A 21,875-nucleotide genomic window follows, 5' to 3' on the forward strand; every position below is an offset into this window, starting at 1 on the left:
ATTTGATTAAAGTTCATTCTAAGTTTTATTAAAAATGCATTTACTTTCTTTTAAAAAATCCGCAATTACTTTTTGGGCAACACACAAGAGTTTATTTTTTGTTCCTTTCCACTGCTGTCTTTATCTCTCGCACTTCAGCGCTCAAGGAAGAGTTTATTAAGAATTTTAGCTCTCTCACTTCACTTGTCAAAGAAGTAATGTGATCGATCAAATCAGAAGAAACTGATAGGCAGTCATTGCAATTGAACACAATATCTGCATTTTTAACATACTTAAATCGACAATTTTTGTATCGAAGTTGGCACAAAATAAGTGTAACTTCGCTCTGTAAATGTGATTTGCTATGTTCTTCGCGATTAAAGCCTTGAAGCACTTAGCACAAAGAGTATTTTGGGGGCAGATCAACGAGTATGATTGTGTAGGCTTGATCATCTGTTTTGAAAAACAAGTAAAATTAATCATATGTACAAGTCAAACCAGTCTATTCAACTCGCTCTAACAAAAACGGAAAATGTTGTGATACAAAAACGAATTGATTGAAGCACCAGGTTCCAATCGAACATCTCACATGCTTGTTTTGGTTAGAGGCCTGTGAATGATTCCGCTGAACGGGACGCTCAATTTTAAGGCTCATGCTTGATATGATTTTGCTATTTGTTGTATTTGATTTGTTAAAAATTTAATTTTATTAGATTACTAGATTTTACTTTTTCGATATTTGGGAATGTAACGTCAAAGCTATTGGTCTTGTTAACATTGACCCAAGATCTATTAGAATATTATTTCCTAATCTCCAGTGCATATCCAACTATTTGGAAAAGATCAAAGATAATCCCAATCCCTAAATCAAATAGTGGTTTCCGTCCAATTTCTATATCATGTTACCTCTCGAAAGTTTTCGAGAAGATTTTGCATAAACAAATGTCCTAATAGGTTAGGTTTAAGTGGCAGTCTGCCATCAAACTCACTTAGATGCTTCCGTCCATTGTGATACCACAGGAACAGAAGAAGGAAGATGCCTTCTAGTTTCTACCGTTGAACCATCCAGTTCGCTTTAAAAAGCACAATAACTTGCGAATGTTCACATCCGCTAAATCAGACGGGTTCTCAAAGAAATGAGAACCTAAAGTGGAACTCCTTCAAACTGCTAGAGCGGGACACAAACACAGATAGTCTCTTCTTTTTCGATGTCCTCACACAGATAGTCTCAATGACTGAGACGTCTGTACTAGCCAATGACAGCAAAGCAGTAGACCTCTTCAAGTCTAGATTGGGGTACATAGTTTTGGAATGCTCACAGCTCCCTCTTTGTGACCATCTATCATTTGTGGCCCTTCGGGCCTGTTCCTGCAAACTAAGATTACATTTCGCTAGAGGCATACCCACAGATTCCAGTGTCCCTGGAGTGTGTAAGGTAGTTCCTAGTCTCGCAAGCTGGTCCGCTTTAGAATTCCCTGGGATATCTCTGTGGCTCCGCACCCAGAACAGGCGAATTTTGAACTGTACAGCCATCTCATTGAGAGGTCTGAGACAGTCGAGGCGGTTTTTGTGTTCAGAAATACGTTCTCCAGGGATTTAATGGCTGCCTGGCTGTCTGAGAAGATATTTATGCCAATCGTAGTAATGACATTATATCTTAGCCATTCCACCACTTTCTTAACTGCAAGGATCTCTGCTTGATACACACTGCAGTAGTCGGGCAACCTCTTCGATATTTCCAGTTCTAGATCTTTAGAGTACACCCAAAAGCCCACCTGGTCGTTTAGTTCGAAACCATCCGTATAGAGGTCTATGTAACTTCTGTTACCAGGGATATCGTAGTTCCAATCGGTTCTATCAGAAATAGTGGTACAGTAATTTTTATCAAAAAGCGGCTCAGGTAGGGTGTAATCCACACTGCCTGGAACATCGGATATTGTATTAAAGATAACACAGTGTCCGTAGCCGCCACATAACCAATTTGCAATTTGGGTAGCCACACTGTCCGGAGGCATAAAATGTAGCATTAAATTTAGTGCATCAGATGGTGTCGTCCTCAGTTAAGTATTGAGCAAAAGGTGGATTTTTGAAGCGCTGTCCACCAGACCACAACACCATATAGCATAATAGGTTTGACAACTGCAGTATATACCCAATGCATGACACGCGGTCCAAATCCCCAACTTTTGCTAATGGCTCTTTTGCAGGTGTATAGGGCAAGAGTGGCCTTTCTTGCCCTTTCCAAAATGTTGGATTTGAAGTTCAATTTCCTGTCCAGCAAAACATCCAGATATTTTGGGCTTTTTGTAAATGGAGTACTCTCTCCACCCAAAGGGACGGGTTCCACTAAGGGCAACTTGTATCTCCTGCTGAAAAGAACTACTTCTGTCGTACAAGTGCACAAGAACTACGGATTTATACCCAGACCACTTTCGGTAGCCCACTTTGCTGTTGCACGTAGAGCTTCTTGATGTATATCTCTTAGAGTGCTGGGAAACTTTCCCACACACCTCTTTCTTCCAGAGACAATAATATATTGTTAATGGCTATATTCCAAAGCAGAGAAGACAGTACAACTCCTTGAGGAATTCCTCCCGCACAGTTGTTAGAAGTGATATCAAAACACTATGTGCAAAATTTCAGTCAAATTGGATGAGAATTGAGCCCTCTAGAGACTCAAGAAGTCAAGATCCAAGATCGATTTATGTGGCAGCTATATCAGGTTATATACCGATTTGCGCTATACTTAGCGCAGTTATTGGAAGTCATAACAAAACACCTCATGCAAAATTTCAGCCAAATCGGATGAGAATTGCGTGCTCTATTGGCTCAACAAGTCAAGATCCAAGATCAGTTTATATGACAGCTATACAAGATTATGAACCGATCTGAATCATACTTAGTACAGTTGTTGGATAACAAAACACCATGTGCAAAATTTCAGTCAAATCGGACGAGAATTGCGCCCTCTAGAGGCTCAATAAGTCAAGACCCATGATCGGTTTATATGGCAGCTATATCAAAACATTTGCCGATTTGGCCCATTTACAATCCCAACCGACCTACACTAATAAAAAGTATTTGTGCAAAATTTCAAGCGGCTAGCTTTACTACTTCAAAAGTTAGCGTGCTTTCGACAGACAGACCGACGGACGGAAATGGCTAGATCGACTTAAAATGACATGACGATCAAGAACATATATACTTTATGGGGTCTGAGAAGCATATTTCGAGGAGTTACAAACAGAATGACGAAAGTAGTATACCCCCATCCTATGGTGAATCATATAAATTTTCGCCAACCAGCGGCAACTCATTTGATATAGTAACAATATGACAATACAGCTGCTTATTTATTAACAATATATTTCTATACACTATATATGAGAAAACTAACACAAATATAACAAGTTTACATTAAATTCAACTTACTTAAAAATATGTATCTATGTATGGATGTATGTATATAATTAGCTTCGTTGCACTTACATATGAATGCAGTATAAAAAATATATTCGCATATAAACTAAGTACATGAGGATGCGTTTTCGTTAAAAGCTATTTGGTAATCGATATAAACTACATTTCATCATCGCTATTCTGCGTGCAGAGAACTTGCTCCTGCCACCAATCATGAACTTCATAGACTGCATTCGCCTGATTATTAAACGGTAACAGTTTAGTACCAGGTATTATGTGGGGCATGAGACCTGATGGACTGCCTAGTGCGGGAATGTGTCCATGATCAAAATGATTGAGCGTGGGATAGTGGAATTGACTTATGTCGGCAGCAAAGAAACTGTTCTTCTTGTGACCCGGACCGGAAATAACTGGCGCTGGAGCAACCGGCAGCGTACTCGTGGTCATTGAGTTCTTCTTCTTCTGCTGATTGGTTATATGCAAACGTTCTTTATCACTTAAGGTCGAGCGTTGTTGGGGATCCGATGAAGTTGGTGCAAGGAATTTTCGACCGGCAGAACTTCCGGTTGAATCGGAACGATTTAAGGCATAGCCTCGTTTTGTGGCTGTAATGGCACGTTGGGTCACTTGAACGGTGGCAGTTTCAGCAGCGCCAGGTGTTGGGGCTATCGCGCTGGTACTTAAATCTTTTTCCTCATTTTCAGTAGAACTGAATGTTGGCGAAAAAGCATCGCTTGTTGGAGGACATGTTGCAGCCGCCACAGATCCACTAATAGTGGCGATTGCGGATTTCTCTCCTATACCAGTGGGTGTTTTGTCCTCCTGCACGCTAGGCCTTATCATTGGCTCGTTAGTAGCACGCAATCCGGCTATAAGAGAATTTTGCTGTTTCTGAAAAGAAAACACATGTATGTATCAATTGCAAAATAATACGAACGAAGGTAATGTATATATTAACCAGTAAGGAGAGGCAAAAGTCGGGCGGTGGCCTCTGTATAATACCCTTCACCTATCCTATAAGTACAATGTGGGAGCTATATCCAATTCTGAACCATTTTTGATCGTCCTTATTAAACAATCCCCGTCAAATTTCGAGCAAATATATTCAAATATATATTGGGGTTGACATATGACAACATTATTGCAAATTACCTGAAATCCGACGAACATATATGGGAGCCAGGGGCGTAGCCAGGATTTAATGAATTTTTTTTTTTGGGGGGGGGGGGGGGTCACCCTGAAAATTTTCCAAAATCGAAAATTCGTTTCTTACTGTGAAATTAGTAATAATACCCCTTTTTTTTTGAAAATTGTGGTTGTTATTGGTTTCAGGAACGGACTCATCGGCGGTGTCATTTGGTCATTAAGTCAGAGTTGAATTTTGCGCTACGGTGAGATATCTACATTATGCTTAAATGATTTAGCTTAATTCTCCTTCGAACTGCATAAAAAAAACCCGAAAACCATCTTTTGATGGCATAGATGTCCGGTAAAAATTGCACCAACTATTGTCGTATATGCTTATAATTCCCATCATGTCTTTCTAGTTCCCAAAGTTTTCCTTATTTTATTTATTGGAGATAAAATAAGAAAATGTGGTAGAACTAAAAATCAGAAACAGAGAGAAGCCGTTGTACAAAATTTCTGCCAAATCGGATGAGAATTGCGCCCTCTAGAGGTTCAAGAAGTCAAGCTCCCAGATCGGTTTATATGGCAGCTATATCAGGTTCTATACCGATTTACGCCATACTTAGCACAGTTATTGGAAGTCATAACAAAACACCTCATGGAAAATTTCAGCCAAATCGAATGAGAATTACGCGCTGTATTGGCTCAAGAAGTCAAGATCCCAGATCGGTTTATATGACAACTATGCCAGATTGTGAACCGATTTGAATCATAGTTAGACCAGTTGTTGAAAGTGACACCAAAACACTACGTGCAAAATTTCAGTTAAATCGGACGAGAATTGCGTCCTCTAGAGGCTCCAGAAGTCAAGACCCAAGATCGGTTTTTATGGCAGCTTATTAAAACATGAACCGATTTAAACCATACTTAGCGTAGTGGTTGGAAGTGATACCAAAACACTACGTGCAAAATTTCAATAAAATCCGATAAGAATTGCGCCCTCTAGAGCCCAAGAAGCCAAGACCCAAGATCGGTTTATATGGCAGCTATATCAAAACATGGACCGATTTGGCCCATTTTCAATACCAACCGACCTACGCTAATAAAAAGTATTTGTGCAAAATTTCAAGTCCTTCGAAAGTTAGCCTGGTTTCGACAGACAGACGGACGGACTTGGCTAGATCGACTTAAAATGACATGACGATCGAGAGTATATATACTTTATGAGGTCTTAGATGGATATTTCGAGGTATTATAAACAGAATGACGAAATAAGTATACCCACATCCTATGGTGGAGGGTAAAAAATCAATTTGTGTTGGTTTGTTTGTTCCGTATAGACTCAAAAGCGGCTGAACCGACTTTCTTGAAATGTTCACGGATGGTGCATAATGATCCCGTGGTGAAAATAGGGTACTACATTTTTTGATATCTGAAGGGGAGGCGGACCCTCCCCCTTACCCTTACTTTCAGAAACTCCAGATTTTGGAGATGGGTGGTGCGATTTAAGCGAAATTTTGTATGCTCTCTTAAAGTAATCTAAAAACAAAAATTTGGTATCCAAATTGTGGATGGGAAACTAAGGGGGTACGCACTATATCAAAATCTACCAAATATATATATAGACCAATCACGACAATATGGGACTCAAATGAAAGGCATTTGAGTGTAAAATATGAATCTGATACCCAGATGTGGGACCAAGTGTCTGGGGGACCATCCCTACCCCCAAAAACTTACCTAAATCGGACATATTTACTGACCATGGCAACATGGGACTAAAGTGAAAGGTATTTTCGAGTATAATACGAAACAGATATCCAAATGTGGAACCAAGTGTTTTAGGGACCGCCCCTCCCCAAAAACACCCCCCAAAGAGCACAAATTTACGAGCGTAGCAATATGGGGCTCAAATGAAAGGCCTTTGTAAGTACCCTACGAATCTGATATCAATATTCAGGAGAAAGTTTCTATGGGGCCAACTTACCCCATAACACCACCTAAATAGGAAGTATTCGCTGACCATTGCAATATGGGGCTCAAATAAGAGGTACTTTAGAGTAGAATACAAAGCTGATATATATTTTCAGAGAAAGTCACTGAATTGCCGCCCTATCCCCCAAAACACCCCCCAAATGGGACATGTTTCCGACTATGCAAATATGGGGCGCAAATTAAAGGTATTTTGGAGTAGACCACGAATCTGAAATCAACATTCGGGACCAACTGTTTAGAGGACGTCCCACCTCCATAACAACCCCCAAATAGCATGTATTTGCTCACCATGGCAATTTGGGTCTTAAAGAGAGTGGAGTTCTCCACAAAGCGGACATATTTGCTGAATTTTGCAATAAGGAGTTTAAATGAAAGGTATTTGAGATTAGAAAACTAATTTGATATCTAACTTTGAGTCCAATGGCAATATGGGTTTCAAATAAATGATATTGAGAGTAGTGCACGATGCTGATTTATTTTCAGGTCTAAGTGTTTGGGGGACAATACCACACACCTAAATCGGACATGTTTACCGACCAGGTCAATGTGGGGCTCAAATGAAAAGTATTGGGGAGTAGAGCACGAAATTGATAGCCATTTTCAGGACCAAATTTCTGACAGCCTACCCCTTCCTAAAAACACCCCACAAACAGTAATTATTTATTGACCATCGTAATTTGGGGCTCAATTAAAAGTATTTGGCGGTAGAAGGAGTACAAATTTATCGACCAAATGAAAGGTATTTGAGATTAGAAAACGAATATGATAACCAATTTTGAGGCCAAGTGTTTGGGGTATGTCTCATCCCATAAACTTTCCTCTAACCAATGGGGTTAAAATAAATGTTATTTGAGAGAAGAGCATGATGCGGATATTTTTTTCAGGACCAATTGTCTGGGGACCAACTCACCCCGAAAACACCCATAAATCGGACATACATATTTACGGGTCAAGGCAATATGGGACTCAAATGAAAGGTATTTGGGAGTAGGTCACGAATTTTATACGCACTTTCGGCACCACGTTTCTGGGGGTCCACACCACCTGTTACCCAAAATTAAAAAAATATTTTTTAATGTATTTTCTTCTCAAAAATAGTTTTATAATAATTTTAAATACATTTTTTACTATAACTGATTAAGCTAGAGGCCGAAATTTTGTTTTGTTTTTATTATAACCCTAAACTGCCATTTGCTTTGTGGGGCCTCTAAAGGTCATAATATTGAACCGATTTAGCTAGAATTTGGTAAACTAGTTAGATTTATTAATTTTAATAATATTAATAATAGTTAGTTCTATCTAGTGGGCAATATAATGCCTTTACAAAGTTTTGTACTACAAAATTATAACTTTAATAAAAATTGAGTATAAGGTAGGAGTTTATACAAAAGTGAGGAGTTATTACAATGTTAAAGTATTTTTAAGTCTAAAGGAGCAAAGAAAAAAATAAGATAAAAAAATAGAAAAAATATTAAAATGTTAAAAAAATTGTATAAGAATCGTGAAAATTTAAGAAAATATAAAACAAAGAAATATAATAAAAACAGACAGTAAAAAAAATCCAAATCCAAAACTTTTGTCAATGGCTCTCTTGCAGGTGTATAGAGCAAGAGTTGCTCAGGTATTTTGAGCTTTCTGTAAATGGAACATTCTCTACTCCCAATGAGACAGATGCCACCCTATAAGTATCTTGTATCTCCTGCGCAAAAGAACTACTTCGGTCTAGCACCGACTTATGCCTAGACCACTTGCGGTAGCCCACTTCGTTGTTGCACATAGAGCTTCCTGAAGTATATCTCTTAGAGTGCTGGGAAACTTTCCCTACCTGAATAGCCACGACATTAGTTAACGCGACCACTGTTACACTTTTTTCTTCCAGAGACAATAATATATTGTTAATGGTTATATTCCAAAGTAGAGGAGACAGTAGAGATCCACAGATCCCAAGCCTACTGTAATGCATCTTGTAGTAAGTAAGTTATTAATAAACTTTTTTATGGTAGAGTTGATACCTATAAACTCCAACTCCTTCATAATTGACGTCGGCTTTACATTATTGAAAGCACCTTCAATGTCAATAAATGCTACCATTGTTTATTTCTCGACGGCGAAAGAACCCTCTATGTAGCCGACTAGGTCGTGAAGGGCTGTTTCAGTGGACTTGCCCTTGCTTTAGGCATGCTGCTTCCGAGACACCAGGGATCTTTGCCCTAAGATATGTTTCTATCAACCTCTCAAGAGTCGTCAGCATAAAGGATGACAGACTAATAGGACGAAAATCTTTCGCCTTCGTGTGGTAAGATTTTGCTGCTTTCGGAATGAAAATGATCTTTATGTCCCTCCATCCTAAAGGTATATATGACATTCTGATACAAGCAGAGTATATTTCCCTAAGCCAAGGAACCAGTTAGACATAGCCTGCAATTCAACCGGCCATACATCATCAGGACCTGGCAGATTTAAGGAGCCGAAACTTTTTATCGCCCAAAGGATTTTCGGCTCAGACACAATTTCCCCAAAAACTTCCGCCCAATGCATACCAGTAACAACCTCTTCAGGCGCCACGTTGTCCGTTGGAGAATTTACCGGGAAATGTGTATCAACGAGTAGTTCTAGTGTTTCCTCACTAGACATTGTCCATACATTCTCTGACTTCTGGATATACTCCATCGTGATAGGTCTCGAGGGGCTACCGTAGCGCAGAGGTTAGCATGTCTGCCTATGACGCTGAACGCCTGGGTTCGAATCCTGACGAGACCATCAGAAAAAATTGTTAGCGATAGTTTTCCCCTCATAATGGGATAGACGTGCAGAATTTGTGCTCAAAATTTAAATTAAAATTAGCAATTTTTATTGAAAACAATGACATTTTGTTCTTTCTGGGGAGCCAAAACTTTTCTGTGCGCTTAGTCCACCCCTAGAGGTTTTTCTACGCATATGCTTGATGGGTCCAGTTCCGACGTCTCCCTCTGCTGTTTTGATCGTGGCAGGGAGATTTTCAGTCTCCTGCAATCCGCCAGACTTGAGAGATGTAGTCAATAGTTCCTCAAACAAGTGTGTTGCAACAATTGCTTAGTCCTCTTCTGATTCCCGAACCCCACCGCTCCTAAGAACTTCAGTTTCAACTTTTTGAATCCGTAGCATACAACTCATTCAGACTTGTTGAGGTCTGCCAGACAGCCGGAGTTCAGTAAGAATACTGCATGTCTCCGGTCGGCATCAGCCTTATCCAATCTTCCAGTCAGTAGCTGAAACATTGGGATTGGAATCCCTTAGTCTCCCAAGTACGGATTCTGGATCAGAGAGAATCTTTGGTATCCAAGTATGTGTCATTGGCTGAAAAGGAATATCTTTCTACTTGCTTGGGTTGGAGCAACTCTTTCGATTCATTCAAATTACAGCCAACGTAGGCGGATTATTTCTCAATTTACCTATAGGTCAAAAGATCATGTGACAGATTGTCTCGTAGTTTGGTACTGAATGGTACCAAGACTTTCTTCTCTATTTTTACTGATGACAAGTGCCAAATAATGTCACCCTGCAAAGGGTGGAAATTGGCTTAGATTTTGATTTAACTCTACGTACAAACATTACCAAATTTTCATTTATAGAGCAGTAACAAGCCAATTTGTCAACAAATATATGCGAAAACTGAACTTCTTTTCTATTGAGAAAAAACCTTTTTTGTGCGACTTTTTTTTTTTTAAAGAATAATCGACTTTTTGTGCGATTTTTTTCAAAATTCTCAACGTTAATCCTGATCGACACAAACTGGAGGAGGCCCAGGCAATTCCGCAAGGACTTTGGAGTATACAGATGACAGTTCTTCTCCCTTACCGACAACTACCATCACTAAACTGTCTCTAGCGACATTAGCAAAGGTTCATGGACCCATCTTACTATTGTTCGCCTTAGTTTTTTTTTGTGCATGGAGTTCCCTCCAGATGACCGGAACCTTTTGGCTGACTGCGGTGCCGTTTTCGAATTTAGACGTGTAGTCTCTGTGGTAGCCTGTGCGGCAAATGCCTGAGCCCAATTAAGAGAGCCTCTCTCCTTATCGGTCAGAGTTTAAGGATCATTTGCACCAAGCTTTTAAATTAACCTGAGAGCGATGCGTCTTGGTTGCCAGAGAAGGGCGACGGCCAAAACAAATTATAGGAATGCAATGATAGAATATGTTCGGCTTTATCCTTAAGACTCGTACCAGGTGTCTTCCACTAAAGCCCCTGCTCCACCAGTCGAGGTCTCAGAATTGTACAACATGATATAACCTGATACCACCACCGCATCTGTTGGGTCTTTGGAGTCCATTCTAAGCAAACTCCCGGCAGAGATGATAATTTTGATACTTTGGTACGTTTTTTTTGATAACTTTTAAACTTTTTAAACATCGACCATCGTACTCCCGCGAGTCATTTGATACCTTGTCGAGATTATATACATATATTGAAGACTCAAAAGATTCCGAACTCTCTAATTGGCAATACCTATCGGCATTAGCAATTACCATTTCTTAAGTCTTAATTTCTTTCGAAAGTATTTCCTTAACATTGGTACCACCGTCGAAATGTGGATTTATGATATATTATTCATAGTTTTAGAGCAAACTAAAGCCAAATATGCTCTATGGGAGCTATCTTCAGCTATAGTCCAAGTTCAGACTTGGCTGTAACAAGGAGGTCGCTTCTCAATGATCTAAAAACTTGAATCAGACTGCACTCATAGACATGAGAGAAGTATCCCCGGCGTTCTTTAACGTATTAATGTCGAGTGGGTAAACAATTTTACTTTGAGTTAGGTAAGAGGTGTCCCAATGAAGTTTGGACCGACATAAAGTAGACGAAATAAGTTAAATAAAAATGTTCCCGCCATAGCAGGTTATGTTTTGTGGGAAAATTTGTTTGCAAAATGTCAGCAATTTTGTATACCACGAAAATGATTTGGCTTAAAATGATAGTTGCTTAAAAAATAAATTTCAAAACTCAAATTTAAAAAAATGGAAACATCTACTTTTAAAAGAAGTCAAAATAACCCAAGTCCATTTGATTTGAAAAAAATTCTCAAATCCGTTTACACTATTTTTTGTGTTTTTCTATATGACCGAATTGAGTAATAATGGTACCTTTTTGCTACAAAAAGTACCTTTTTAACTTGTTTTTAATACCATTTTGCCAACCTCATTTATCTTTCCTGACTCCCGGGCTCTAGATCTGCCGATCCACTGGAAACAGGCACAGGTCATCAACCGCCTAATGGATAACACTAACGCAGCTATCTTTGAGTGATTTAAAATTATCTCCAAAATAACTACCTATTACGAGTTACAGAATTAACAAAAAGTCGACTATAACAAATTTGAAGAGAGTATCGCTATACTATGGCCAAAAGTCAAAATGGAGTTTCGACATATTTTTAATTTAGTCCAATAGAAAAATTATACAAAATACTCAATTTGAATAGTTTTTTACAATATTGTCTGCTTTTACACGCCGGAATACTTGTTCTAATTTCCTTTTTTATATTCTGGCCGATTTTGATGAAATTTTGTATTCTGCATTTTTTTAAATAATAACAACATGGTTCACCTTGTATGAAATTTTCGCATAGCTCCCATGTAAATTGGATCACAATTTATTAATTTTTTGGGTATAAAAACAATACTTTTACCCCCATTTTGTCCGGATTTGGCGAGCAGAGATTAGCATGTTCGCCTATGACAACGAGCGCCTGGGTTCAAACCCCGACGTAAACATTAACAAAATTTTCAGCTGTGGTTATCCCCTTAATAATGCTGGCTAGATGGAGGCCACGGTAGCGCAGAGGTTAGCTGAACTCTTGGGTTCGAATCCTAGCGATATCATCAGAAAAAAATTTTCAGCGGTGGTTTTCCCCGTATAATGCTGGCAACATTTGTGAGGTACTTTGCCATGTAAAATTTCTCTCCAAAGAGGTGTCGCACTGCGGCACGCCGTTCTGACTCGGCTATAAAAAGGAGATCCGTTATCATTGAGCTTTAGCTTGTATCGGACTGCACTCATTAATATGTGAGACGTTTGCCCCTGTTCCCTAATGAAATGTTCATGGGCAAAATTTGCAATGCTGGCTACATTTGTGAGGTATTCTGCCATGTTAAAACTTCTCTAGCAAGTGGTGTCGCTATGCGGCACGCCGTTCGGATTCGGCTATAAAAAGGAGGCGCCTTATCATTGAGCTTAATCTTTAATCTGACTGCACTCATGGGTATGAGAGAAGCATATCCTGTTCCTTAATGGAATATTCATGGAAAATTAAGTCAAATACGTTCCGAAAATTAGACAAGTCTGGTAATAATTTGTATGATCCTTTTATTTCGTCACTTAAATTAACAACTCGTTTAAATCAGAGAAAAAGTTTAACTCTCCCACCACAAGTACTTGAATTGTTGTACTGCGAATCACTTCCAAAAAGTTCCGTAAATGAATAAACCGAAGAAACAGAAGATGAAAGTTATGAAGATTTAGAAGACTTCACATTGGAAAATTGCTGAATCCACTTGTTGCAGTTTTAAATTGAATATAATTTGTTTTTGTTATATGCTGCAGAAAAACTACAAATTATAGTAAAGTTTGTTTGCATATATATATTTCAAAATGAACTCCTTTCATTTTTTGTTTGACTCTTAAATATGGAAAAAACATATGGAAATATTTCTTGTACTTTTCGTCCACATAATTGCATTTTTTTTTAAGTTTTAACAAAGCATTAAAAATTTAGCTATGAAAAAAACAAAAAAAAAATATATTGTATTAAATATTTCTTATCATGCATATACTTTGGCAATTAAACGGGAAGAACACCACGAAAGATCGAAAGTTATGTGCATTTATGTATTAAAGAAATCGCCAGGGGTCAACTATAATCCAGAAAAGCACACCCTATATTATTAACAGGGTGGCCATTTTTTCAAAGCTCATATCCTCTACTTCAAATCGCTAGAATATTGCAAAACGATCAGCTTTCTAGTTTCAGAGTTATAAAGGCTTTACAACTACAAGTAAAATGCTGAAAAACTTTTGGCCAGAAAAACAGGGTGTTGAGACCATAGTGCACTGCTCAAACAGGAAAAGTGTGTAAGCGTGCAGAAAATATGCGAGAAACAAGAAAACAAAAAGGCAACGTCAACGAAGATCTAACATCTTGCAAATGCAAATTTTCCCACGAACGTTCCGTTAAGGAAAATGGGACACATCTACAACACAAACAACTGAACAACTGGTACTATATTCGTTTTTCGCGATATTTTTCACCGGTTTTAAAAAAATGCTGATTTTATTCAGTACGACATTCTCTCATTACTTATGGTAAAATTTTAATAAAATTGTTACTTTATCATTGTTTTTTTCGTAATCTTTCAAAAAGGTAATCGCGAAAAAATGGGTTTTCAACGGTGAAAAACGAACATGGTATCAGTCAGGTATATCATAAGAAGTCACGAATAACAAAATAAATTTAGTAATACTTACATATGCATTTTGTGCTCTTATCTTTTTAAGGCAACCTTCCAACCAATTTCTTATGGTCATCTTGGCTACTTCTTCCTCCACCAAATACTCAAATTCTTCACGTGCCAGTAACTCCTCCAACTGTAAGGCTTTTCGAATATCCACTGAGCGATAGGAGAGCATACTGAAAACGATTGCAAACACATTAATGCCTAAACTCCTTCACCATGCTATCACATTTTTAGTAGTATATTACTTGATCACATCGTGGAAGGTAACATCTTCTCCATTATGCAGCTTGTCCAATTCGTAGCACATATATTTAAACAATAATCGGTCCTTCTGCGGATCGCACTCAAGTCGCCCTTTTAAAAGGCGTAAAATAAATTTAACTCTGCGCACCGGTATAACACCACGTTGGTGTATATCCACAATGTTCCAAGTGTTTTGGAAATTTCGTATATCGGCATAAGAGAGCAGTGCATCTTCCTCATTAGAGTAGAACAATGAAAAGTTCTCCATGATAATAGCTGCAGAATAGAAAAACTTGGTTATAAAAAATTTGCAAAACTTGGGAAGGTGTCTACTAATCTAATTAGAATATTGAATAAGTAAGTTTTCAAAATTAGTAACGTGACTAACCCACAAGCAAGTTCAGCACTATATAGGTGATAATTACGTAGAATGTGCAAAAGTATATAAGACTGGCTGTAAAGTTGCCTATAAAAAGAGCATTTAAAAAGCAAAGTTTTAGTAAAACTGTAAACAAAATTCTAACGAATTTTTATACACAATACTCACCACAATCAGTTTCCCAATAATTATTCCCTGGCGTACAGTATGGGGGCTGCACCATACAATCATGCATTATTTTGTTCCAATCTTCACCCGTAACAATACGAAATAACATGGCAACTCCGGTTACCGGAGAACCGAAATTTGCTCGTCTTCCAATACCTTCACCATACTTAACGGTACCTGAAAAAAATAGATTTTTATTACAATAAGTATATAATTGAATTTTTTCTCTGTCCACACGTTCCTATAATTCGTATTTTATATAACTTAAACGATTACGCGTTTATTTTAATTTTTAAAAATAGTTCGTGTCCTTATTAACACTCTTTTTTTATTTAAAATGGCTACTGACTTAAAATGCTAACATCCTAAGTACTTAAGGTCGTATTTTGACAGTTCTATGAAGGAAATCTGTCAAACAAATCTTCTTAAAGGCTGCATCAAGTTTTATGAATACCGGTGTTAAACTATTTCGGCTGTCTGCATTCTTGCTGTGCCTGCTGTCTGCATTCTCGCTGCCTCGTTGATACATGCGCTGTGTCATCATATTTATACCCTGCACCATAGGATGGGGGTATACTAATTTCGTGATCGTCTTGATCGTCATGTCATTTTAAGTCGATCTAGCCATGTCCGTCCGTCGATCCGTTTGTCCGTTTGTCTGTCTGTCGAAAGCACGCTAACTTTCGAAGGAGTAAAAAAAGGCACTTGAAATTTTGCACAAATACTTGCTATTAGTGTAGGTCGGTTAGAATTGTAAATGGGCCAAATCGGTCCATGTTTTGGTATAGCTGCCATATAAACCGATCTTGAGTCTTACTTCTTGAGCCTCTAGAGGGCGCAATTCTTATCCGATTAAGCTGAAATTTTGCACGTAGTGATTTGCTATCACTTCCAACAACTGTTTTAAGTATGATTTAAATCGATTCATAATCTGGTATAGATGCTATATAAACCGATCATGGATCTTGACTTCTTGAGCCAATAGAGCGCGCAAATCTCATCCGATTTGGTAGAAATTTTGCATGGGGTGTTTTGTTATGACTTCCAACAACTGTGCTTTGTATGGCGCAAATCGGTACATAACCTGATATAGCTGCCATATAAACCGATCTGGGATCTTGACTTCTTGAGCCTCTAGATGCCGCAATTCTCATTCGATTTGGCAGAAATTTATGTACAACGGCTTCTCTCATGACCTTCAACATACGTCTGAATCTGATCAATAGCTTGATACAGCTCCCATATAAACCGATCTCCCGATTTTGCTTCTTGAGCCCCTACAAGGCGCAATTCTTATCCGAATGAATTGAAATATTATTCATTACATTCACTTCTACAATGTTCAGCATTCATTTATGGTCCAAATCGGAGTATAACTTGATATAGCTCCAATGGGATAACACTTCTTATTCAATATTCTTTGCTTGCCTAAAAAGAGATACCGCGCATAGAACTCGACAAATGTGATCCATGGTGGAGGGTAGATAAGATTCGGCCCGGCCGAACTTATCACGCTATTGCTTGTTTATTTATACAAACAATTCAATCCCATAAAAATTAAATGTTGTGTTTCCGGTATTAATATGGGAATGGGAAGTGTTGTATTTACTCCCATGGCTGACCATACTATTTCATTAATATGTCATTTCTTGACTTATTTATCACACTATACATTCACCATCAATACAGTTGATATCATTTTTTTTTTTCAGTGTATTTCTTAAACAAATTTACCCTGCAATGTCTGGACTAAACTAAAACAGAAAAGTGATTATTTATTGACAGCTCCAAAAGAGCAGATTTCTCCGCATAATTCAGAATTACTGAAAGTGTTACAAAAATTAAGATTACTCAACTTTTCTGTTAAGACAGACCAGCCCCCGTTTGAACATCTCTGGATGGTTTTTTTTAAGTTTGAAATGCAAGCAAAGCTTTTCTTAACTTGCACTAAAACCCATAAAATGGCACCAACAATTTTCATCTCAGAAACCCATATGGGGGAATTATTTCTCTGTTTAAATCTAGTCAAAAAATGTCCAACAATTTTCATCTCAGAAACCCATATGGGGGAATTATTTCTCTGTTTAAATCTAGTCCAAAAATGTCCGAAATGCGGTCCCAAAACACTATACTACCGAAAACTTAAAAGAGCGCGAAAAACGGCACGTTCCACCTAAGTCTCAACGCTCATACTATTCCGGTATTGGCTTAATTTCCATTATTCTTCAATACTCACCAAAAAGGATCGTTCCAGCCAAAGCATAGAAGAATACCAGCAAAAACATTCCGAATATAATGAAGAACGATTTGCACACAGATACACCAACAGTCAACATCAACATTTTTAGTGTGGTGTGTTTGCCGGTAATGGTGAAAAACCTTAAAATTACCACCATAAAACCGAAAAAATAAGACAAATCATTCTGAAAGGAACATAGAGCAATTAATATATAATTTTTAAAGTTTTGAAATATTTCTACCCTCAATATGGTTTGTAAGAATATCCAAACCACTCCAGAAACAGTGACTAATAAGTCATAACGATTACGTCGCGATTGCCAATAGCCACGTGGTGTAAATGCAATGATTTTCATAACCACCTCCACAACAAATACAAATGTCAAAGTGACACTTAACAAAATGCAGATTTCGGTTATACTTTCGCCTTTGATCCACTAGAAAAGAAAAGAGAAAAAACTAATTATGCTTTACTATTCCTTGAAAAAAAAAACTATGTTGGGGTCTTTTGATAAAATCGCCGAATTGATAAAATGGTTCAGATTTACTTTTGCTTTGTCATCAACATACCGTTATCGACAATAATGCACTGTTTATCAAAACTATCGCTGCTATGAATCTCTTAAAATAAATATGCTGAGTAACATCGTAAGCAAAGGCTCGAACTTTTCGTCCGTCCGGACGGGGTGGCAAGTGTAAAGGCTGGGCTATTTTCAATCTCTTCTTCAAATCGCACCAACGTCTCTGATCGACAGTTAGTAGAGCTGTGCCTTTATTCTCTGAATAATTGGCAATGACTACACCCACAAACAAGGTTAGACCAATCATGCAGCCCAAGAAAATATAGATGTGGATGTAGACCGCTTGAATCTAAATTAAAAGAGAAAAATAAATTGATACATATACAAGTAATAATGGCAGAATTTTACTTTAACAATTATTTGCCTTGCTTTAATTTAGCAAACTAAGAAAATTGAAAATAAGAGAGGATCTTTAGGTACTGTGATTTAACAAAGAGGTTGTGAATAAACAATAAAAATTATTTAGCAAGTTTTCAACTGATTTCAAAAAATAATATGTTAACAGAACATTTTTACCACCACTACTTTTGTACAGGGTATTATAATTTAGTACAATTCATTGCTAGAGGAAGGGAGATAAACCCATTGATAAGTATATATAGTTCCCATAAAGGTACAGTCGAAATCCTTATAACGTAGCAGTATTTCGTTGGTTCCCAACGAAATACTACTTTATAGAGAAACTGACCAAAATTAGATTTAATTTTACTAAGTGCAAATGGGGAATAGCAACGAAAACGTGGTAAAATATCTGGCGTTTGAGAACTGGTCCACTACAAAACCTTGCTTACCGTGCGGGAGTTTTCCCGGGGCGTTGGAAGGTTGCGAACGTTCAGCCCATCCCCAAAAAAAGTGGGGCGAACAACCCTGCGAATTATCAGTCAATTGCGATATGCTCCGCGCTCTCCAAGGTAATGAAGAGTATGACTAACCATAATCTAGTCTGATACTTAGAGTCCAATGGCCTTCTTAGCGACAGATAGTATGGGTTCCGCAAAAATCGCTCTACGGGAGACGTAAAGGCATTTTTGTCGGAACGATGGAGTCGTTCTATCCACCAGTTTGGTGAGAGTAAGGTCGTGGCTCTGGATATCTCCAAGGCATTTGATAAGATCTGGTATAGTGCACTTTTTTCAAAACTTGTCGCTTTTGGAGTCGGTAATAACTTCGTTCGATTTTTTTGAGCTTTCTCAGAGATCGCACTATACGAGTTGTTGTAGATGGGTTCTCATCAGATGAGTATACCTTGAACGCAGGACGCACAGACATTGACGTTCAGAAATTTAAGACGTATATCAATCTTTCCCCCCTATCAATCTTTCCCCCCTCCAACCCTAATTGCCAACGCAATGCACTGCATATATAGGGGATATCCCCTGCGTGTTGGTTAAGTGAAAAAAAAACTGGTAGAGATAACTCTTTGAAATTTTGCATGGTTATAGCTAAGGTGCTAACGAGATTATGCGCAAACTTTAAAGACCCTGGTAGTGCGGGCATCTGTTTTCGAGCCCCTAAATCAAATCTTCATTTGTGGCACGATTTTCAATTTTCTGAAAACGAAAAATTTGAATTTTCCTCCTTAAAAATTTTCCGTCCTTAAAAAAGAAAAACTACCCGAATTTTTTCACTAAAATACCCTAATACTCATTTCGGACAAAGATGGTTTTAAAATCGTAATTTTTTTAGTAAATTGGCTGTGAAGGCCATCTGTACTGATTAACTGATACTACTTTGGATCTCTTGACGCACGAAGTTTACACTGATACTACCCGTGTTGGTATATGGTTCTGAGGCATGGGTACTTATGAAAGCAGACGAGGCAGTGCTTGCAATGTTTGAGATAAAGATTCTTCGTAAAATATATAGAATAGTTTGCGTTAATGGAGAATATAGGCGTCGAATGAACCACGAGCTGTATGACAATGATAGCATAGTTACACATATCAAAATACAACGGCTGTGTTGGCTAGGACATGTTGTCAGAATGGATGAAGAAGCTCCAGAAAAGAAGTCTTTTGAAGGCAAACACGGTGATACACGCAAACCGGTATAACCAAAAGCCCGATGAAAAGATCAAGTGGTGGGAGACACCTCGAAACTTTGTGTCAGAGATTTTGGAATGAGCGCAGAAGATCGAGGTGCTTGGAACGCTATAATGCGTTCGGCTAGTGGAACAAATGTTCTGTCATAGCCAATTGAAGTAAAGTAAGGTTGTGAAGGAGGCTACAAATATTGTTTGGTGCAAAACAAATTTTAGCAAATAAAGTCGAAACCAAAATCTAAAACGGACTTTTCTGTAGGGATTCTTGAGCAGTTTCCTGCAAAATTTTTGAAAATCGGGCCACAGTTAAAGATTTAGAAATGCCAAGGTGACCAATTTCTGTAGCCTACTGAGAGGAGCGCTGGCGAATAATAGACTTGAAATTTTGCACATAATCCCGTTAGGTTAGGTTTTAGTGGCAGTCTGACATCGACTCACTTAGACGTTTTTGTCCATTGTGATACCATAGAGAAACGAGGAGGGAAGATGCCTTCTAGTTCTTTAAAAAGCACAAGAACTTGCGAATGTTCACATCCGCTAAATCAGACAGGTTCTCAAAGAAATGAGAACCTAAAGTGGAACTCTTTCTGACTGCTAGTGCGGGGCACACACACAGATGGTGTTCTATAGTCTCTTCTTCTTCGATGTCCTCACAGCATCTGCAAAAGACGTTGCTGACAACCTTCAGTCTGTCAGCATGTTTTCCGATTAGACAGTGACCTGTCATGACGGACACAATGACTGAGACATTTGATCTAGCCAATGACAGCAAAGCGTAGACCTCTTCGAGTCTAGGCTAGGTCACATAGTTTTGGAATACTCACAGCCCCCTCATTGTGACCATCTATCATCCATTGTCCTACGGGTCTGGTCCTGAAAACTTAGTTTACATGTCGCTAGAGGCATACCCACAGATTTCAGTATCCCTGAAATGTATAGGGTCTCGCAAGTCTCGCAAGCTCGTCCGCTTTACAATTCCCTGGGATATCTCTGTGGCCCGACACCCAGAACAGGTGAGTTTTGAACTGTTCAGCCATCTCGTTGAGAGATCTGCGACAGTCGAGGGCGGTTTTTGTGTTCAGAAATACGTTCTCCAGGCATTTGATGGCTGCCTGGCTGTCTGAGAAAATATTTATGCCAATCGCCGTAATGACATTATAAAGGGTGATTTTTTTGAGGTTAGGATTTTCATGCATTAGTATTTGACAGATCACGTGGGATTTCAGACATGGTGTCAAAGAGAAAGATGCTCAGTATGCTTTGACATTTCATCATGAATAGACTTACTAACGAGCAACGCTTGCAAATCATTGAATTTTATTACCAAAATCAGTGTTCGGTTCGAAATGTGTTCATTCACCGTTCAGCGATGAGGCTCATTTCTGGTTGAATGGCTACGTAAATAAGCAAAATTGCCGCATTTGGAGTGAAGAGCAACCAGAAGCCGTTCAAGAACTGCCCATGCATCCCGAAAAATGCACTGTTTGGTGTGGTTTGTACGCTGGTGGAATCATTGGACCGTATTTTTTCAAAGATGCTGTTGGACGTAACGTTACGGTGAATGAACACATTTCGAACCGAACACTGATTTTGGTAATAAAATTCAATGATTTGCAAGCGTTGCTCGTTAGTAAGTCTATTCATGATGAAATGTCAAAGCATACTGAGCATCTTTCTCTTTGACACCATGTCTGAAATCCCACGTGATCTGTCAAATACTAATGCATGAAAATCCTAACCTCAAAAAAATCACCCTTTATCTTAGCTATTCAACCACTTCCTTAATTGCAAAGATCTTCGCTTGATACATACTGCAGTGGTCGGGTAACCTCTTCGATATGACCAGTTCTAGATCTTTAGAGTACACCCAAAGCCCACCTGGCCGTTTAGTTTGGAACCATCCGTATTGAAGTCTATTTAACTTCTGTTATCAGGGATATCGTAGTTCCAATCGGTTCTATCAGGAATTGTGGTGCAGTACTTTTAAGGTAGGGTGTAATCCACACTGCCTGGAACATCGGATATTGTATCAAGGATAACACAGCGTCCGTAGCCGCCACATGACCAATGAGAATGCTCCCTTAACCTCACGGCACGTTCATGTAAATACAGTTGAATTTTTTGGTACTTTTATCGATTATTCAGCCATTGGGATTTGGGATGTAAAATTAAATCCAGAATTAATCGGTTTTATTTTTGTATGGTAAAACT

At 38.4% G+C, this 21,875-nt stretch overlaps 1 protein-coding gene across 5 annotated transcripts in view; it reads right to left on the minus strand.

Annotated features, from left to right (window-relative positions):
- Positions 1 to 2,876: 2,876 nt before the first annotated feature.
- LOC106090055 (sodium leak channel NALCN) overlaps positions 2,877 to 21,875 on the minus strand; it is a 50,606-nt gene continuing 31,607 nt past the window's right edge. For 2 of the 5 annotated variants that reach the window (XM_059366381.1, XM_059366382.1), the window contains exons 12-18: positions 17,613 to 17,912; positions 17,041 to 17,479; positions 14,805 to 14,981; positions 14,646 to 14,723; positions 14,260 to 14,533; positions 14,025 to 14,187; positions 2,878 to 4,290 (exon numbers count right to left, since the gene is read on the minus strand). In XM_059366381.1, the coding sequence (XP_059222364.1) occupies positions 3,559 to 4,290; positions 14,025 to 14,187; positions 14,260 to 14,533; positions 14,646 to 14,723; positions 14,805 to 14,981; positions 17,041 to 17,479; positions 17,613 to 17,912 (2,163 nt within the window). In that variant the 3' untranslated portion in view covers positions 2,878 to 3,558. Of the gene's footprint in view, positions 4,291 to 14,024; positions 14,188 to 14,259; positions 14,534 to 14,645; positions 14,724 to 14,804; positions 14,982 to 17,040; positions 17,480 to 17,612; positions 17,913 to 21,875 lie in introns of all 5 variants that reach the window. The other 3 variants (XM_013256109.2, XM_013256107.2, XM_059366383.1) reach the window with 3 other exon arrangements.

The sequence above is a fragment of the Stomoxys calcitrans genome, chromosome 4 (assembly GCF_963082655.1).
Source record: "Stomoxys calcitrans chromosome 4, idStoCalc2.1, whole genome shotgun sequence".
Lineage (NCBI taxonomy): Eukaryota > Metazoa > Arthropoda > Insecta > Diptera > Muscidae > Stomoxys > Stomoxys calcitrans.